This window comes from Falco naumanni, chromosome 2, assembly GCF_017639655.2.
Source record: "Falco naumanni isolate bFalNau1 chromosome 2, bFalNau1.pat, whole genome shotgun sequence".
NCBI classification, from domain to species: Eukaryota; Metazoa; Chordata; class Aves; order Falconiformes; family Falconidae; genus Falco; species Falco naumanni.
In genome coordinates this window covers 107,008,518-107,024,719 of record NC_054055.1, presented here as the reverse complement: position 1 = coordinate 107,024,719, position 16,202 = coordinate 107,008,518, and the positions used below count along the sequence as shown (strand labels likewise).

At 37.3% G+C, this 16,202-nt stretch overlaps 1 protein-coding gene across 4 annotated transcripts in view; it reads left to right on the top strand.

Annotated features, from left to right (window-relative positions):
* Positions 1 to 13,772, top strand: part of CHODL (chondrolectin) — a 28,135-nt gene extending 14,363 nt beyond the window's left edge. Inside the window, exons 2-8 of one of the 4 annotated variants that reach the window (XM_040584096.1) lie at positions 2,261 to 2,573; positions 3,340 to 3,497; positions 6,851 to 6,898; positions 7,277 to 7,360; positions 8,999 to 9,101; positions 11,513 to 11,591; positions 13,233 to 13,772. In XM_040584096.1, coding sequence (XP_040440030.1) covers positions 2,261 to 2,573; positions 3,340 to 3,497; positions 6,851 to 6,898; positions 7,277 to 7,360; positions 8,999 to 9,101; positions 11,513 to 11,591; positions 13,233 to 13,235 — 788 coding nt within the window. In that variant the 3' untranslated portion in view covers positions 13,236 to 13,772. The remainder of the gene's footprint in view (positions 1 to 2,260; positions 2,574 to 3,339; positions 3,498 to 6,850; positions 6,899 to 7,276; positions 7,361 to 8,998; positions 9,102 to 11,512; positions 11,592 to 13,232) is intronic. The other 3 variants (XM_040584098.1, XM_040584095.1, XM_040584097.1) reach the window with 3 other exon arrangements.
* Positions 13,773 to 16,202: the final 2,430 nt, after the last annotated feature.

The following is a 16,202-nucleotide window of genomic DNA, read 5'->3' as shown; positions in this document are numbered from 1 at the left end:
AGTAGAGGTCTTCAGTCAGCTCTTGTGCTGTATGCAGTCTGCTATGGGAAGTATGCTACTTGTCATTACATACAAAAATGAAGCAACACTAAAGCAAGAAGAATTAACTTTATTGTATCTTTTAGGCTTTTTTGTTCACTTTGATGTTTATTCTGTGTAGAAAAACAGTGGCTTAAAAACCTTAAGTACAGCTTAAATTATAGGATGATGTTGCTGTTTCCCAGTCCCAATTTACAATTTTATTTTCTAAGGTAAAACAGCATAAAACGTCTTCAAAGTTAAACCAAAGGATTATTTACATGATCATGTATTTGGATTTGCTTAAGCATGAGAGTAAATACAAGATTTTCAAATAGAAACCTGACATGGTACAACAAAATACTGTCCTTGCCAAATTTTCTAGTAAAATGATAATTTTTTTTGATTTCTAAAAATCTAGGTATTGCCTGTTATTTCTTTGGTATCCTTCAGTAATTCTTTCTTAGTTAGTAAAATAAACTCTCCTACTTTTCTTTTCCAATGATAAACTTCTATACTGACAATACTTGTTTTAAGAGTTGGTTAATTTTTTTCCTTATATTTACAACCCTTCTCCTGTCCCTAAATAAACATACTGGATTTCAGCTGCAGCTGATCAGCGAGTTTGTTCATTCCACGTCTTGTGTATGTTGAATAAGCTCTAAAGAATCTCACTAGTTGAAGAAGGTGATAACTGCTTTTTCTTTTTAGGAAAAAGGCATGTGTCTTGGCCAAAGAACTGGGATGGATAAGCACTATTTCTTCATTGGCTTTTGATTCTTTCCACAGATACAGCTCTGAAAGCATCACAGTTTTTTTTTTTTTTTATGGTATCTGGGTAGTATCGTGGTATCTGGCAATACCTGGAGTTTCTGTTGGCTGTGTTAAGGGTTGTTAAGAGTGTGCCTGCCTCCTCCAGGCCCAGGGCTCCCTCCAGGCCCAGGGCTCCCTCCAGCCCCAGGGCTCCCTCCAGGCCCAGGGCTCCCTCCTGCCTGGCCACTGGTGCCCACCCAGGGCCACTCTCTGAGATAAGGAATGTGGCTGCTGCCTTCCCCTTCGCTGGTTCAAACAGTAGCAAAACTGAGCAAGTATCTCAGTGCCACACCGACAGGACACGGACATGGCCATCATGCAGACTGCCATAGAGAAGGCGCTGCCCTCAGCAGCACCCATGTGCAGGACCCACAGAAACACAGACAGGCAAGTTCCCTCCTTGTCAGCTGGCAGGGACAGAAGGTCACTAGGGGAGGCGCACATCCAGACACACACACATCATGTTTTACTTATGACTGGCCTTTCTTACACCACTTCTCTTAAACCCCCTTCTGTCTATTCCCCTTTTGTTCCTCCCCATTCCCTAACCCCATATGTTCCCTCATCAGACTGCATATTCCAGTCAGCCCCCACAACATCCTTATCAAGTTGCAAAATGCTGTTTGTCTGCAGTTTCTTGGTAGACCACCAATTCGTGTGCCTGAGAGGGTGGTTTTTTGTGTGTCTTGCCATTATGTTTTCCTGTCAGGTTTATGTCTCTGTACTTTGTTTCTTTTCTTAGTATTCCTTTTTGCACTGGAAAAGTCATTGACCAGATAGCCTTAAAAAGGCAGACACTCTCCTTCCACACATCCTTACAGGTTGTATTTAGCAAATTATAGCAAATAGTAACTGTGAGGTCCTTGTAAATACAGCCTTTCAAGGTTAAATAGCAGAATCAAGGAATTGCTAGCTGCTTCCTGCCACTAACATTGAGAATTTTAAACTTTTTTTTTTCCTGATCAAATAGCTTTGATTTCAAAGTAGAAGTGGAGTTGGTCTATTAGTATTAAAAAGTTAAGAAGATACCCTACACACAGATCCTGGCTTTAATAGAGGGGTCTGATGGTACAGTTGTTAAAGCAGAGAACGTTTTTCCAGAAGGTAGTGGGACGCTTCAGTGTCTTAGAGAGCTTCGCAGGCCTTGGGAAGAAAGCAATATATTCCCATTAATTGTATGACATCTGATATTTAAGTTAAAGCTAGGGTTTTCAGCAGTGTCAGTGTGTTACCTTAAGTCCTTTCACATGGAGGCACAAGAATAAAAACCTACTGTCCTCCATCACTGTATGTATGCTGTGCTGTTCTTGGTGTGGGTTTCTTTAGTGTTTTTTTTGTTTGTTTGTTTTTCTTTTTTTTTCTTTTTTTTTTTTTCCAGTTGTGGTATTTGTTACTATACTCTAAACACTGTCATATTTATACTTTTCAGGTCAAAAGGTGTGCTATGGTGACTTCAAGCATTCTTGTTACAAGTTAGCTTACTTCCAGGACTTGTCTAGACGTGTGGGCTTTCAGGAGGCCCGCCAAGCTTGTGAAATCGATGGTGGGGCTTTACTGAGCTTGGAAAGTGAAGCTGAGCAGCAACTAATAGAAAACATGTTACAAAACCTCACTAAATCAGGCTCCGGGATTTCTGATGGTGATTTCTGGATTGGGTTGTGGAGAAGTGGTGATGGACTAGCCAGCTCAAGTGCTTGCCCTGACCTCTACCAGTGGGCCGATGGAAGTATTTCATCATTCAGGTAAGTCTGTAAAACTGCTTATAGAGAAGGTTTCATGGAAAGAAATGGAAAGTGAAATGTCTGGCAAGTCTTCTAGAAAGAAGTTTTGAAGACTTGTTGCCCTATGAAGTTAGTAGCATTATTCCTTAACTTCTACAGATAAAGAGGAGCTGCCAGCCACTGTTTTGAATTTGAAGCTGTAAAGGGATGGCATAGTATGGCTTCAGCCTACAATTTTCTTTGTTCCCATCTCATGAGTTTGCCTCTGTATGGCTTTTGGAGATTTTTCTGCCACGCATGGAGTCTTTAGGATGTGGTCTGAGAGCCGGCAGACAAATTCTTCAAGACTCTGGGCAGCTGAATCAGGGAGCTATCCACCAAGTGAACGAATGCATGTTATTTAGAGGAAATTGTTCTGTTTCTACCTTGTCCTTTGAAAAGCCTTTAATTTCCTGACTAAGTAAAAAAACAGGGTATCAGCAGCTCACAGGACCCAGGGCAAAGGGACGGGTGAGAGTCAGGTAAGAAGGAAAAGAGGTAGCAGGGCGGTAGAGTGTTAGTTCCTCAGAGCTGCTTTGGCTGGTCAGAATTTTTTTTAAGATACAGAGATGTGGAGCCCAGGCCCTAAACTCCTTTCACAGAAGGAGTTGTGGGAAAGGCAGCATATCTTTGAAGAGGATGGGGCCATTGGGACTGACACATCTTCACTGATGTAAACTCCTTTCCTTGGCATCCTGATGAACCTTACCTTCAAAATGTGAAAGTTTGTCTTTATGTGTACCACTAGAAATTGGTATACAGATGAGCCTTCCTGTGGAAGTGAAGCCTGTGTTGTGATGTATCATCAGCCGACTGCAAACCCTGGTCTGGGGGGGCCATACCTTTATCAATGGAATGATGATAGATGCAACATGAAGCACAATTTTATCTGCAAGTATGGCCCAGGTAGGTGTAAATAAAATTATATTTCACAGGAGGGACACTTTTTTAGAAAAAGCAATTGCCTCTTCTTTTATCAGGGAATCTGCAAATGTCTTGCGGCCTGTGGTACTGATTGCTTTGGTCTGTGAGTGCCTGAGCTGACATTAACATGGGATGTAACATATCAAATCTAGTGGTAATTTAAATAAACCTGTTTGTATTCAATAAGAATGATGGTTAGCTTCACTGCCATGCATTGCCCAGTTTACTTTGATTTAACTCATTCACTAGTTATTTTATTCTCCACAAAGTGTTTTAAGTGTCCACTTCCTACCTCCCTTGCTTGCTATCAAGTACAATGACCAAGACATCTCTTGGTCTTACTGTAAAACAACTACACTGTCATTGTAGTTGCAAACCTGTACCATTTTAGACCAACTTGTGTGATGGCTGTTTCAATAAGTTTTGGCTTAAATAATGAAGTCCAGAACAGCAGGAAGAAAATTCTGCATTTGTGAATGTAAATTTATACATATGAAAAGCAGATGCACGCTAGTTCAGATGGTGACAGAAGAAGCCAGATCTTGGGCAATTTGGCTATACTTCCAGACATGACATAGGTTCTGTGTATGTCAATAGAGGAAACATGAACTATAAACTAGAACTTAGTGCAAACAGAAAAAGGACATGAAAAGTAAACTTTCAAGTTGAGCCTGTAACAGTTTCTAGTTTTGGTGGTACTTACAGTAAATGAAAACTTGTTTTTCAGCAAGGTCATGCAAATATTTTCAAATAATTTATGACACGTCTGCTTTTCAAAAACTAAGCTGAAAGTAAGAATGCATATGAAATCCTACTCTTAGCAGCTATTTGACCTACCTAATTCTGCAGTTTGCTACCTGCTTTCTTTATGCTTATGATCTAGAAATAATCATACTCTTTGTAGAGATCCATCTGTCTGCAGAGATTCAGGCTATTTTCTTCCTGCAGTTTTGGTAGACAGTTTTCTCACTGTCTAATATCTTAATGGGGATATTAATGACAATTAATATTGCAAGCAAATATTAAATACTTGGAAGACTTGATATACCCACATATTTTACCCACCCACTCACCCCACCCCACCCTGCCCCAAATCTGATCCTGCTTATAAAATTATTATTGACTATCACTATCTCCGGGAGCTCAGTTACCATCTTGGTCACATAGGCCATTCAAGGAACTGTGACATAAACAGTTTTATCACTTTTACAACTGATCACAATTATTTTGAAATAAGAGAACACTAAAAATATTTTCAGTTGTTAAAATAACAACATTTTTATGTCAGAAAATGCAGGTTTGATTAAAAGAGCTGGTTTAAATATATTTCATATCTTTAAAAACAAATTTAAGTGAAATAATTATTCTATAACAATGAACTGCTACCATTCTAGTTGAGATATAATAAATAATTTTTTTTTAATATTGTTTTCACCATCTGAAAAAATGCTGGGTATTTTGGCTTGGCAGAAATCAAAATGATAACAGTAACAATGAAAATGAATTTGTATTTCTTTCACTATGTTGAAATGTATTACTGGTGTGTAATGAGGTACATAATAAGGCAGACCATATATAGGTAGATTATTACTATGACTGACATTGTTATGCAGCTAAATATAGTACAACTGAATTGTAGCTATTTATTTTTCAAGCTGTTGGAATAGTGCTTTTTAGCAAAACAGACTATTCTCCAGAAATGTATTTTTCTATCACATGGAGGAGCAGATGTATAAATGTATATAAATAGGTGTATGGTATTTCTTTCACTACCTGAAGAAAGTACCACCGTGTTTGTAAGAAAATTACATTTGCTATCTAAAACCTAGTGAGACTTACAAATGACTTTTTTTTTTTTTTCCTCCCGAAATCACTGTAATAGCTTCAGCATCAACCATTTGCAATACAAAATACATCCATTTTACCAGGAGTATTAAAGTGCCACATGCAGATTGAATTTCACTTTGTTATCTGAGTATATTGTTTTTCCACAACTTTCCTGTCTCTCTTTAGTATATTGGTGTATGATACCAGTCATAGGCCAAAACACAGAGGCTGTAGGTGACCATGATGAAGTTGCATCTAATTGTATCAGCAGCAAATTCAGGGCAGTGCTCATTAAGCAGTCTTATTCAAGCAGCAACTACATTTCTGGTAGTCACATTCATTTTCCTAAGCCCTTTTTATAGTACCTCCCTTGACAACATTTACTGTTGCAATATTCAGTCTGGCTTTATATCATATTGATCATTCAGCAATCTTAAATTTAATTATGGGTTGGTAATTGCAACCACATTTAGTTCCTGTCCAGCTCCTGTAGTTTTGATTGTGCAATCAAATTAAAAACTCATCTCCCCTTCTGCTGACTAAAGCCAGCAACTCTGATATTTTGATGTCTTTATATATGGCCAAACATAACCAGTTTTTACCAGAGCAGAAGAAATAATTGCCTTTGTTCTAGTAGGCTTTATTTCTTCTTTGATTTCTCCCAGCATTTTGGTCTTTCGTCAGGACCCTTGGAACTGCATGCTCATAACACTATCATGCTAATATAATCTTATGTTAAAGGAATGTTATTCAAACAATCATGCAGGTTCCATTCCTATGCCCAGTATGAGGTAATTAATTCTGTAATATTTGTAAACATTTACATGTAACAAGAGCCAAAAGTTTAACTTGCAAACGTCTGCAATACAGCTCAAAGTGATGAATTGGTTTCCAGTTCTGATGCATTACAAGAAATATGATACTATGATTCCTGTTTCAGTGATTTCACTTCCTTATGTGATGTGTTAGAATCCACGGCCCTTGATTTGTATTTTAGGGCTGCCTTTTGCAAAACTAAACTACATGAAGCTGACATCTAACCTCACAAACTTGCACTGTTTTGTTTTGCTTCATAGCCAACATTCTGTAAGCATTACTTTGGAAAGGTGAATAAGACTATAAGTATTAAACAGAAGCACTTCTTTTCTTATGTTGTTTTAGGATCGTCTGCACAAATGTAACTTTGAATATGTTAGGAGTTTTATTCAGCCCAAGAAATTAAGGTATTCAGTAATTTAGTTGGTAACCTAGCAGAGGCCACCAAGAATTGCAACTAGAATAAACTATAGCCCTTTTCTAAGGAGCAAAAAAATATGAACTGGAAGTGATTTGACACTAGTTTGCAAATAGCCTCCGGTAAAAAGATTAAATGCTGAAGAATTAAACAATTATTGTTTCGAGGAGTGTATCTGTTTCTCTGATACTGCATGCAAAATGATGAAAACACCTGTTTTATTACACAAATTTTTTTGTTCTTCAACAATCAATTTCAAATATTGATTTAACAGATAATGTCTTACAAAAAGAATTAGGAGACAGAGCGGAGCCAGATTACGGTAAGAAATTTTGAAACATTAAATTGACTTGCAATGGTAAACACATAATTGTAAGGATAGTTTACGAGAATTTACAAAATAAGTATAACAGGCATAGTTTAGAACTGAAACACAGGAAAAATGAATTCTTCAGAGAGCAATATCTTCAAATATATGGCTGTTGTTCAGAACAGCACCATTCATAATTCTTGTTCCAGATGTAATCCCGATTTTGCAATAAAATTGTGTTTACACTATTATATCCAGCAGTTTAATCAATCCTGAAAATGCTCATTTTTCCAGTATAAATTAAGATGTAATTAGTATTAATTTATTTAACAACATAACAGCCATATTTTTTACTCATTATTTTCCTAAAATGTCTGATATCCTTTTCAGATACCTTTCCAACTGTGCCAGCAGGAAATCCTTACGACACAAGCAAACCAGAAGATCAGTATCATGTTATTGCTACTGAAACAGGTAATGTGCTTGTATGAATTGAGTGTTCTGGTAAAAATATTAACATTGGACTCTGTTAAATGGATCTGTAGCAACTTCCATTATTGTCAATGGGAGGAAGCAGTCTGTTTTCCCAGGAAATGCCCTGGAAATGTATACTTTTGAATAACATTTCAAGAGTCATTCTCTTTGTAACTGTGGAAACAAATCATTTCCATGTCTCCCCAAACACTGAACCAAATCTACAGTTTACCAGTCCTTGAAATCTGCACCGTTGTGTCTGATCCTGGTGAGTCTCTGTCAAGATGCAAGATTTCACCAGTGTGCACTCAGCTAAGGAGCGTCTCCTTCTAGACTGTGGTAACCAGTGCCTTGCCCCTCTCCATCTCCTCCCCACCTCTTTCCCAACACATGTAACAAACATGTGATGCATATATTATCTTTTATATCTGATACTCGGTACTCATAAAAAAGACACAAATGAGTCGTTCCCAATAGAGCATGAATTGTTCAGTTATCTGTAGAATAAGCACTGTGCCATAGCTCCCCAAGTACCCTGTGTTTAAGGAACACCACATGCTAAGAGGAGTTAAATTCTTTGCTGAGATTTCTAGTAGAGATGGCACTTCATATCTTGAAAATGGATACCTACTGCCTAGGAGTTTGCTGTAATGCCCCAGCTACTTCATTTAGCAATTTATGTCCTGACTGGAGGTTCATGAAGAATTGTAGCATGGCCTCAATTCAAGGAATTGAACATCTCTCAGGAGCAACTCAGGATTTTACAGGATTACACCATAGGATTAATGAAAGCTGGTGCTCCGTTTCCACACTGTTTGGCTGGATTTGAGCTGGTTTTCCTAACTGATTTTCCCGTTGTTTGTAACCCCAGAGGAATGGATATACTGATGAAGTGTATTTTGAAAGGAATAATACTGTTTATATTCTCTATATAAAACTCATAAACGAACCTAACCTGAACATTCACATTTATTCTTGCTAGTGAAAATATGTTCAAAAGAGGACAATGGATAAGAAAGTCTCCACAATTTGTATGTTAAATGCATACTGTTATAAAACATGGGCATATAGTTACTGAAAAATAGTCGGACCCTTCTGGAAGTTGTAGAACTCATCTTGTACTGTAGACAGATAATAAAGTCTTAGCTTGTACCATTTCCTACTCCTTTTATCCAGGGACCTGCAGGGGAGCACCTTTAGCTCACTCCTGATTAGTCAGGGGAGTGTATATTTGTCTTCTAAGGGGAACGGGGAAACAAGAGCAGGATTTGTTCCTCTTGTGGCCCTGCGTGGGTGAGAATCCAACATGTAAGGCAACTCAGTAGACAGGTTGTATGGACTGTAAAATTAATAGGCTGCGAAATGTACTCTGTTAAAATACTTGAAATTTTACTTACAAAATTGGAAATCTCTCATTGATGCATATATAAAATGTAGAATTTAAATCCTTAAGATATGTTTTGCATATTGCAGTGGAAGTGCTATTTTATTCTTGATATTGCTGACTCTTTTTTGAGCTTTTTGTATAGAAGGAATGTATAAATGTTCTTTTGTGTAAGAATGTATTTCCGATTTTTTACTCACATGGTTAAGAGTATTTCAACATGGGAGACATTAATGAGAACTTTTGTCTTGTAGGTATAATTCCAAACCTAATTTATGTCGTAATACCCACTATACCACTACTGCTGTTGATACTGGTGGCTTTTGGGACTTGCTGTTTCCAGATGCTTCATAAAAGGTAAAATATACTAATCCATAATGGTCTTATAATGCAGAATTCATATTTCCATTGGCAAGCTATTCATACTGAAAGACTGCTTACATCTGCCCCCCAAATATGCAAATAAGCATCTTTTCATCTATTAAAATCCAAGTCATTTACAGCTGTTACAACTGAACATTCACCTTCAGGTTTTTCCACAACATGCTGAAATAGTTCCAGGTCTCTCAAAGTATATTACCATTTGGACTTCACCTGTTTCTGAAGAAGATATCTTTGCTGACCATTTGATAGGCTCAGCTATTGTCAGCACTTTTGCTTCATCTCTTCCATCATGATTACTACCTACGCAGCATCTGGGCTATAGGAAATAATAGTGAGGTTCTCACTGATACAGTGTGAACGCAAGGACTCATCTCACTTTCTGACCAAAAGTGCAGTTTGTTCCAAGGATGAACCAAAGGGGTCATCAGCTGTTTGATACTGTTTCAGTGTGCGTACCATACCAGCAACAGATGGGCCGCTAGAGCAGACAAATTGAAAACAAAATGAAAAAACATGTTTTGAGCCACACGCCAGTGCAACTCCTTTGTACATCATGTATCTGCTGAAGATGTATAAAGTATATAGATATGTGTACATAGATGTAGTATCAAACAGATGTGTTATGCAAATAGGAAACACTTCAGCCTATGAAACAGGATATGTTTTGGTCCATGCTTTAAAATTCTTTGGATTTTTTATCTTTCTTAAAATAGGATATACCAAGGTATGACAACATATATTTTTTTTTTTCCCTGATCTAGTAATTCTGAAACTTTCAAGGATACTTTTCATTCTGCAGGTTTTTTTCAGGAAGTTCTCAAGTTAATGTAATCCAGAAGAGTATAAACTGAAGTATATTTTATGGGTAAACACTATTTTGGTAAAATAACAAGAGTAATAAACAGAATCACAAGCTGTTATCCCTGTTGAAGAGCAGGAATATTAGTAAGAAATATATCACATCAGTGTTTTAGGAAATGAGAAAAAAATTTCTTCCTTTTAGTCTGTATTTTTTTTTGTCATTTCTGTTTAGCATTTTCTTCAAATGACTGAAATACTTTATTTCAAGTGAGAAAACATTCCAAATGCCACGTCTGATTATATCTGTATGAGTGAGTGTACGGTGATGTTTGCAGCACTCCTTAGTAATGTGTCTCATTGAAACAAGTAACCATAAAGAAAAGATATTGTGAGGTCTGCATCATAAACTAGGTAGTGTCTTTATTTTATGCTCTTTCCTATAAAGAAAAGGAAAATGTGAACTTTCCAACATGTCTTATGGTAGACAAATCTCTGCTTGTGAAAGGTTGTATCCAAACCTCAGCCCTGGCACGGTAAATGGTTGGAAACTCAAAGCAAAAAGTGTAATAAAAGAATAATATGTGTAAAAATAGCAATGATATAAGTAATCTAAATCTGGGAACCCTTATTATAATGGACCTGGATTTCCTGGTAAGTATGATATATGTGGTCATAACTTTTCTGGCAGCTTTTTTTCTCTCCAGAAAAGGTTCAGCTCTCAAATATTCCTAGGAAAACAGTGATTGATTCATGGCCCACTGAAATCAATAGAAATAGTAGTATTGACTTCAGTGGGCTTTGATCAGGCCTTTGAATGCTATAGCAGTTCATCCAGAAGTAATTCACCTGAACTTCCAAGATTTAAAAAAATGCATGACACAGATATTGGAAATACATCTTGGAAGATTGTACTTTTTCTGTTAGCTGATTAGTTTGGTAGATTAAATGATACAAGAATCAGGGAGAAAATGGATTTGAATAAAACCAGGTAATTTTTTCAGAATGTTCATTTTGGGTTGCACCAAAGCTGTCAATTAAATAAAACAAATTTTCTTTAAAATTAATTTAAGTCAAAAGATGATATTCTGGTATCACAAAAAATGAAGTATTTTATTTTTCATCTGTTGAAAAATAACTTTGTTTTAAAAAAAAGTTTCCCCATATATTTTAAATTATATTTCACATGTGATCTACCTTGCAAATTGTTTTGGTTCATCACAAATAACACAATTCTTGGGCAAAAAGCAAACTTAAAAAAGAGGCAACCACTTGAACTGATTAGATGGACACTGTAGAGCTTTAGGAAAGGGATTCTGTCCTGCTGGGGAAGGAGGGATCCCCAACTTCCCAAATGAACCTGACTTCTCATTCTTTTTTAGGCTTCCACAACATGGTGACCTTTCCTCTGAAAGCCACAATCCATGGCCAACCAGGACATGCCTAGCTTGAAAGGTCATGACTAATTTTGCCTGGCGTTGGGCTCTTAAAGGGTAGTAATAAGGCAAAACAAAACATCTTCCCTGTAGCTAGTAGAAATGATCAGCTCATTCATGCTTAGATGCTCTCCCTTTCATTTCTTCCAGGGAAGCAAGGAGAAACTGCTTCAAAGACCCATCTCCATTATCATCTGAATGCCTTGCAGAAAGTTTAAATTCCAACCTGGTATATTTCTCAGTTTCTATGATTGCATTTCATGGTTGAAACAGCGATATGCTCAAGCTATTTATTGCATCTTCCTTACCTTTCTTACCAAATCCTATTTCCTGAACCAGATGTATAGCTGTTGAAAATTAGCATAGGTTTGCTGAAGATAAGCTCATTTTATACAACTGAAGTTCTGATCCAAGTTATTAAAAAAATGTTCCTGCTGTGTGGCAAGGGCTGTCCATTCAAATTAATTTACAGAACATACCTGATTTTGCTGTATTAATCTGGAAGAAAGTAGTGACTCAGTTTTTTAAAGAAGTGCTGAAACTACTTGATTCATTGCAGTTGCTTTGTTTATAGCATTGTGGCCTGATCTAAAGTCCACTGAAACCAAAGGGAGTCTTTTCAATTAGTCCAATGGGCGCAGGTACATAATGCATTACTTTGTAGGACTTCAGAGGTAAGTCTGGAGAGACTAAAACCTATTGTACTGTCCAGCTCCCTCAAAGTACATTTAAAATCAATGCAGACTCGCTTACATTTACACACCAGGAAAGGAGTAAAACTAAATGTGTAGGCCTGTTGGGATCTTGACTCTCAGGTTTCCAACTTACAGAATTATGTAGGGCTGCTTCTCCACCTCTGGCTTTCACTTAATTTGAAAATAACAACAGCGTGAAATATTCTGGCCAGAGACAAAAACATTTTGATAGAAATGCAGCTGCAGTAGCTCATGAACTGCCTCTTCTACTCAGTAGACTGCAGCGTGCTGTCATCTGCCAGGTAAGTGAGGGAAAGTGGTGTGTTAAGGCAGCCATAGCAGAGATGCTGCTTCAAGTTACAGGGTACCTCAGGGCTTCCTGTAAAGATTAGAGTGAACATTTTTTTCAGTATTGCAGAACAGGTACTTTTGGAACAAGTTTTTTGCCTTTTATTAAAAAAAACCCACCACAATACGAAACCTGCTATTGACAGTTTTGAATGAAAACTAGGCTTAAGGAAGCTTTCTACTCATCATTCATTGCTAGGAGTCTGATTCATGTGCCATTACTTCATTAGAAGTTAGGTCAAGCCCTGAAGGGAAGAGGCTTTCTGGCGTACCAGTACCCACTGGCACCCATTGGTGTATCGCGGTCACAGGGGTGCAGCTCCAGGATTCACACGGGCAGGGTTGTGGTAGCCCCTGGGGGTGGGTGGGCTGCACCCTGAGCATGTTGGTGTGGGCCTGGGGGCATGTGTGCTCCTGTCCCTTATCCGTTCCCCCAGACAAGGGAAGCAGCCAGCCTGTCACCACCCTGCTTGGTGTCCACACCCACCTCTGAAAAGACCACTCTGAATGAGTAGGTGCAGTTGAATGGGAACTGAAAACAATAATTTAAAAAAAAATGGACCAAGTCAGTTCAGTTCCTGGGAGGAGCACTGCTAAGCAGGGTGGTCTGGTAACTTTGGTAACAGTTGCTTACCTTGTCCCGCTGCTGTGGTGTTACGCTTACTGCAGCATGGGCACGACCCTTTTCTGGATGGGGAACCTATGTTATGAAAGCAACAAAGGTGGCCTTTAAATAGGGAATGAAATACCCAGGTCTGATCACAAACCTGAATCAGGACTGCAAAGGCACAAATGCACTGAAAACAGTTTATATTTTTATTTTTCAGTAAAGGAAGAACAAAAACCAGTCCAAACCAGTCCACACTATGGATTTCAAAGACGCCTAGGAAGGACAGTAGCATGGAGGTATAATGATTTACTGACTGAAAACAAAGCAAAAATATCATTTTGCAGTCAGGCTGTATTATAATGTTATCAAAGAACATTAGCTTGGAATGGCTTGAAAATGCAAAGGATCTACAAGAATGAACTGTAAGCTCCCCCTTGAGGTGAATGTTCAGATCATTTTTATATAATGTTTGATTATTAATTCAGTAACAAAATACGCCATGCTAAATAAAGGGTATGTGTTTATTTTGCTAAAAGTTGTAAGTTAGCTAGTTGTGAGAGCAATGAAATGAAGAGCATTTGAAGTTTTTATGGGGAAATATGTACAATGTATATCAGTTTTAAGACTGTTTGTAGTTAAACAAACCCTCTTTGTTTTCTTTAGTCTCCCATGCATTGTACCCTAGTTGATGTACTGTAAATGGAACTGACAATTTTACAGTGTAACAATTATTTATCTTTGCATAAATGTTTTATACAAAATATTTGTTTAGTATTTATTTGCACACTTATGGTTTTTGATTCTCAGACACACATTATTTTATTAAACATTAACATGGTTGCTGGCAGAGATAGCTGCGATGTTGTGACATTGATCTGATGTGGCAAAATTCAAGGATTCATAAAAGTAATTTGATGTCATATAATGAATCCATTTTTCCAGGGAATGATCATAAGTTTTTGACATAATGGTCCAAGGTCAACATAAATAACTTAGCAAGTGATACCTCGTTAATGCGTTGTCGTTTGAAAGCAGTTGTTAGTTGTTTAAGTAAAATATTCTTTACTTTTTCTGAGGAAAAAAAATAATATCACAGTGGACAAGAGTTTTAAGATTAAAATTACTTTTTTCAGTAAATCTATTTAAAAAATGCATTAAAGATCATTTAAATGTAGCTCATAGTTTGTTAGGAATAATGTAAGATATCAGAGTGAAGACAAATGGCTTTTCTTGGAAGTGGCACTAATAGATTGATCCCAGCATTACTCAGACTATTAGCTAGAAAAGCGTTTATTATGTTAATTGATAGACAGGTTTAGATGTAACCCTAATGCATTTAAAGTCTTCTGTTAGAGTTATTATTAATATCATTAATGTCCATTCTCTTTGGTTCCATAAGAGCTTTCTGTGCCATAAGAATAGTTTCACCAGCCATTAGGCGCAGATCTTTGCGTGGTAGCAATAGCACTCTGATTTGTTGATGACAGCCTGGTGCTGTAGTGGAAAGTTAAGGGGTTTTCCTGCAGTTTCAGCAAGAGTTCAAGAGCATGAGTTCAAGCTATTTGGCTTTACATTAACACAGATTCAAAACTACTACTGTGTGGAAGCTGGGGAGAGACGAACAGAAGCAAAACTGTATTACTCTGGGTTACCTACGCTGTGCTAGCTGATGTTGACCACAGCTTTGAGTTCAGAGACAAATGTGTATGTGTATTTTTCTAGATAAAGAAAAAACATTTAAAAGTTCAATATCACTAGTACTAATTGTGCAATGCTATTGCTGAAGCACTTTTGGAAGCATCTTAAAGTTACTGTTATGCTGTGTTTTTACTTCCTCTTTGAAGAAGCTGCCTTCTGTAGTTGAGTTTAAGTGTTGCTATTCCTACTTCAAATATTCTGTAGTTTTTCTTGTAAGTCACAACTTTCTTTGCTTGATCACTTACTTCAATTTCCTTTGTAGTGATTATAAACAGGCCAAAAAATACTATGATTCTGCATGATCACCAAGACCAGAATTGTTTTTCTCCTGACTTAATCATTGCTTCACTCAACTGAGGGCAAGAGACTCCACTTTCTTGGGAACGGTTGGGTAAAAAGAACTTAGTTCTTTTTATGGTCTTGAAGAATTAACTCCCTTTAACTTAATTTAAGGATTAATTATTTCTTCATACTTCGTACTTCCAAAGGATGTGTAAAAGTGTAACCGTTGATATTATGATTAATGGCACAGAAGTGATTTCCATGCAGCAATTAGGAGAAAGCAAACACCTTCAGATGCCTTTCTTACAAGGGTGAACGTGATTGATTACTGGGCAGTTATCAGCATGGACCAGTCTTAAACTCTGTGTGAAGGCCAACGGAAGGTGGCATGCAATGCTTTTATTATAATGTACTCAGATTCTATATGTAAATAAGAAATATTGGTTATTGGGACAAAATATTTCCATATCATATCACCTGCTTAGGGGAAGGAAATAGTTTCCTTCCATGTATTTCCTTTACTTAGGATTTTTAAGTTTCTTTAGCTTTTACCTAGTATCTAGGAACAACTTCTTATGTGGAAGACTACAAATGATGCACAGATTAATCTGGTAATTCTTTTCCATGCAAAACATACAAATCCCATACATACACAAATTCTTTTGTCTTTATTTTCCTTATTTCCACACTCAAAAGGGAGATAGGAGTAAGGATAAGAGCAGAAAGGGGGGGGGAAATAGGTGTGTTGCACACTTGCAGAGAGAATACTTACAAATTAGACTTTAAGCTGGTATTATGTTCGGATTTTGTTGGGGTTTAGAGAATCCAGAAAACCCACAGGTATATATGTGACATGGTCCATTAGTAGCAACAGAATTGCTGTTTAAAAAGAAAAGCAAACAAAAAAACCCACCCCTTGACCTTCTGTCCTTCATATGCACATTAAAACCTACAAAACAGAGAAAGGAAAATTACTTCCAGTTTCAGGTGACAGTTTTCATCAACTAAAGCCACTTCAAATAAGCCTGTTGGCTTTTATGTATAGCTATGGGGTCCCCTTGCAGTGACCACATTCCCTTCTGCTCACTGCCTCTCTAAATCACTTCCAAATGGCAGCAGCAGGTGAGGCAAGGAACTGAAGGAAGGACAGTAAACCTTAGCTAGTCCTCCGATAGATGGCATGGCTTCAGCTTGTCATTTTAAAAAC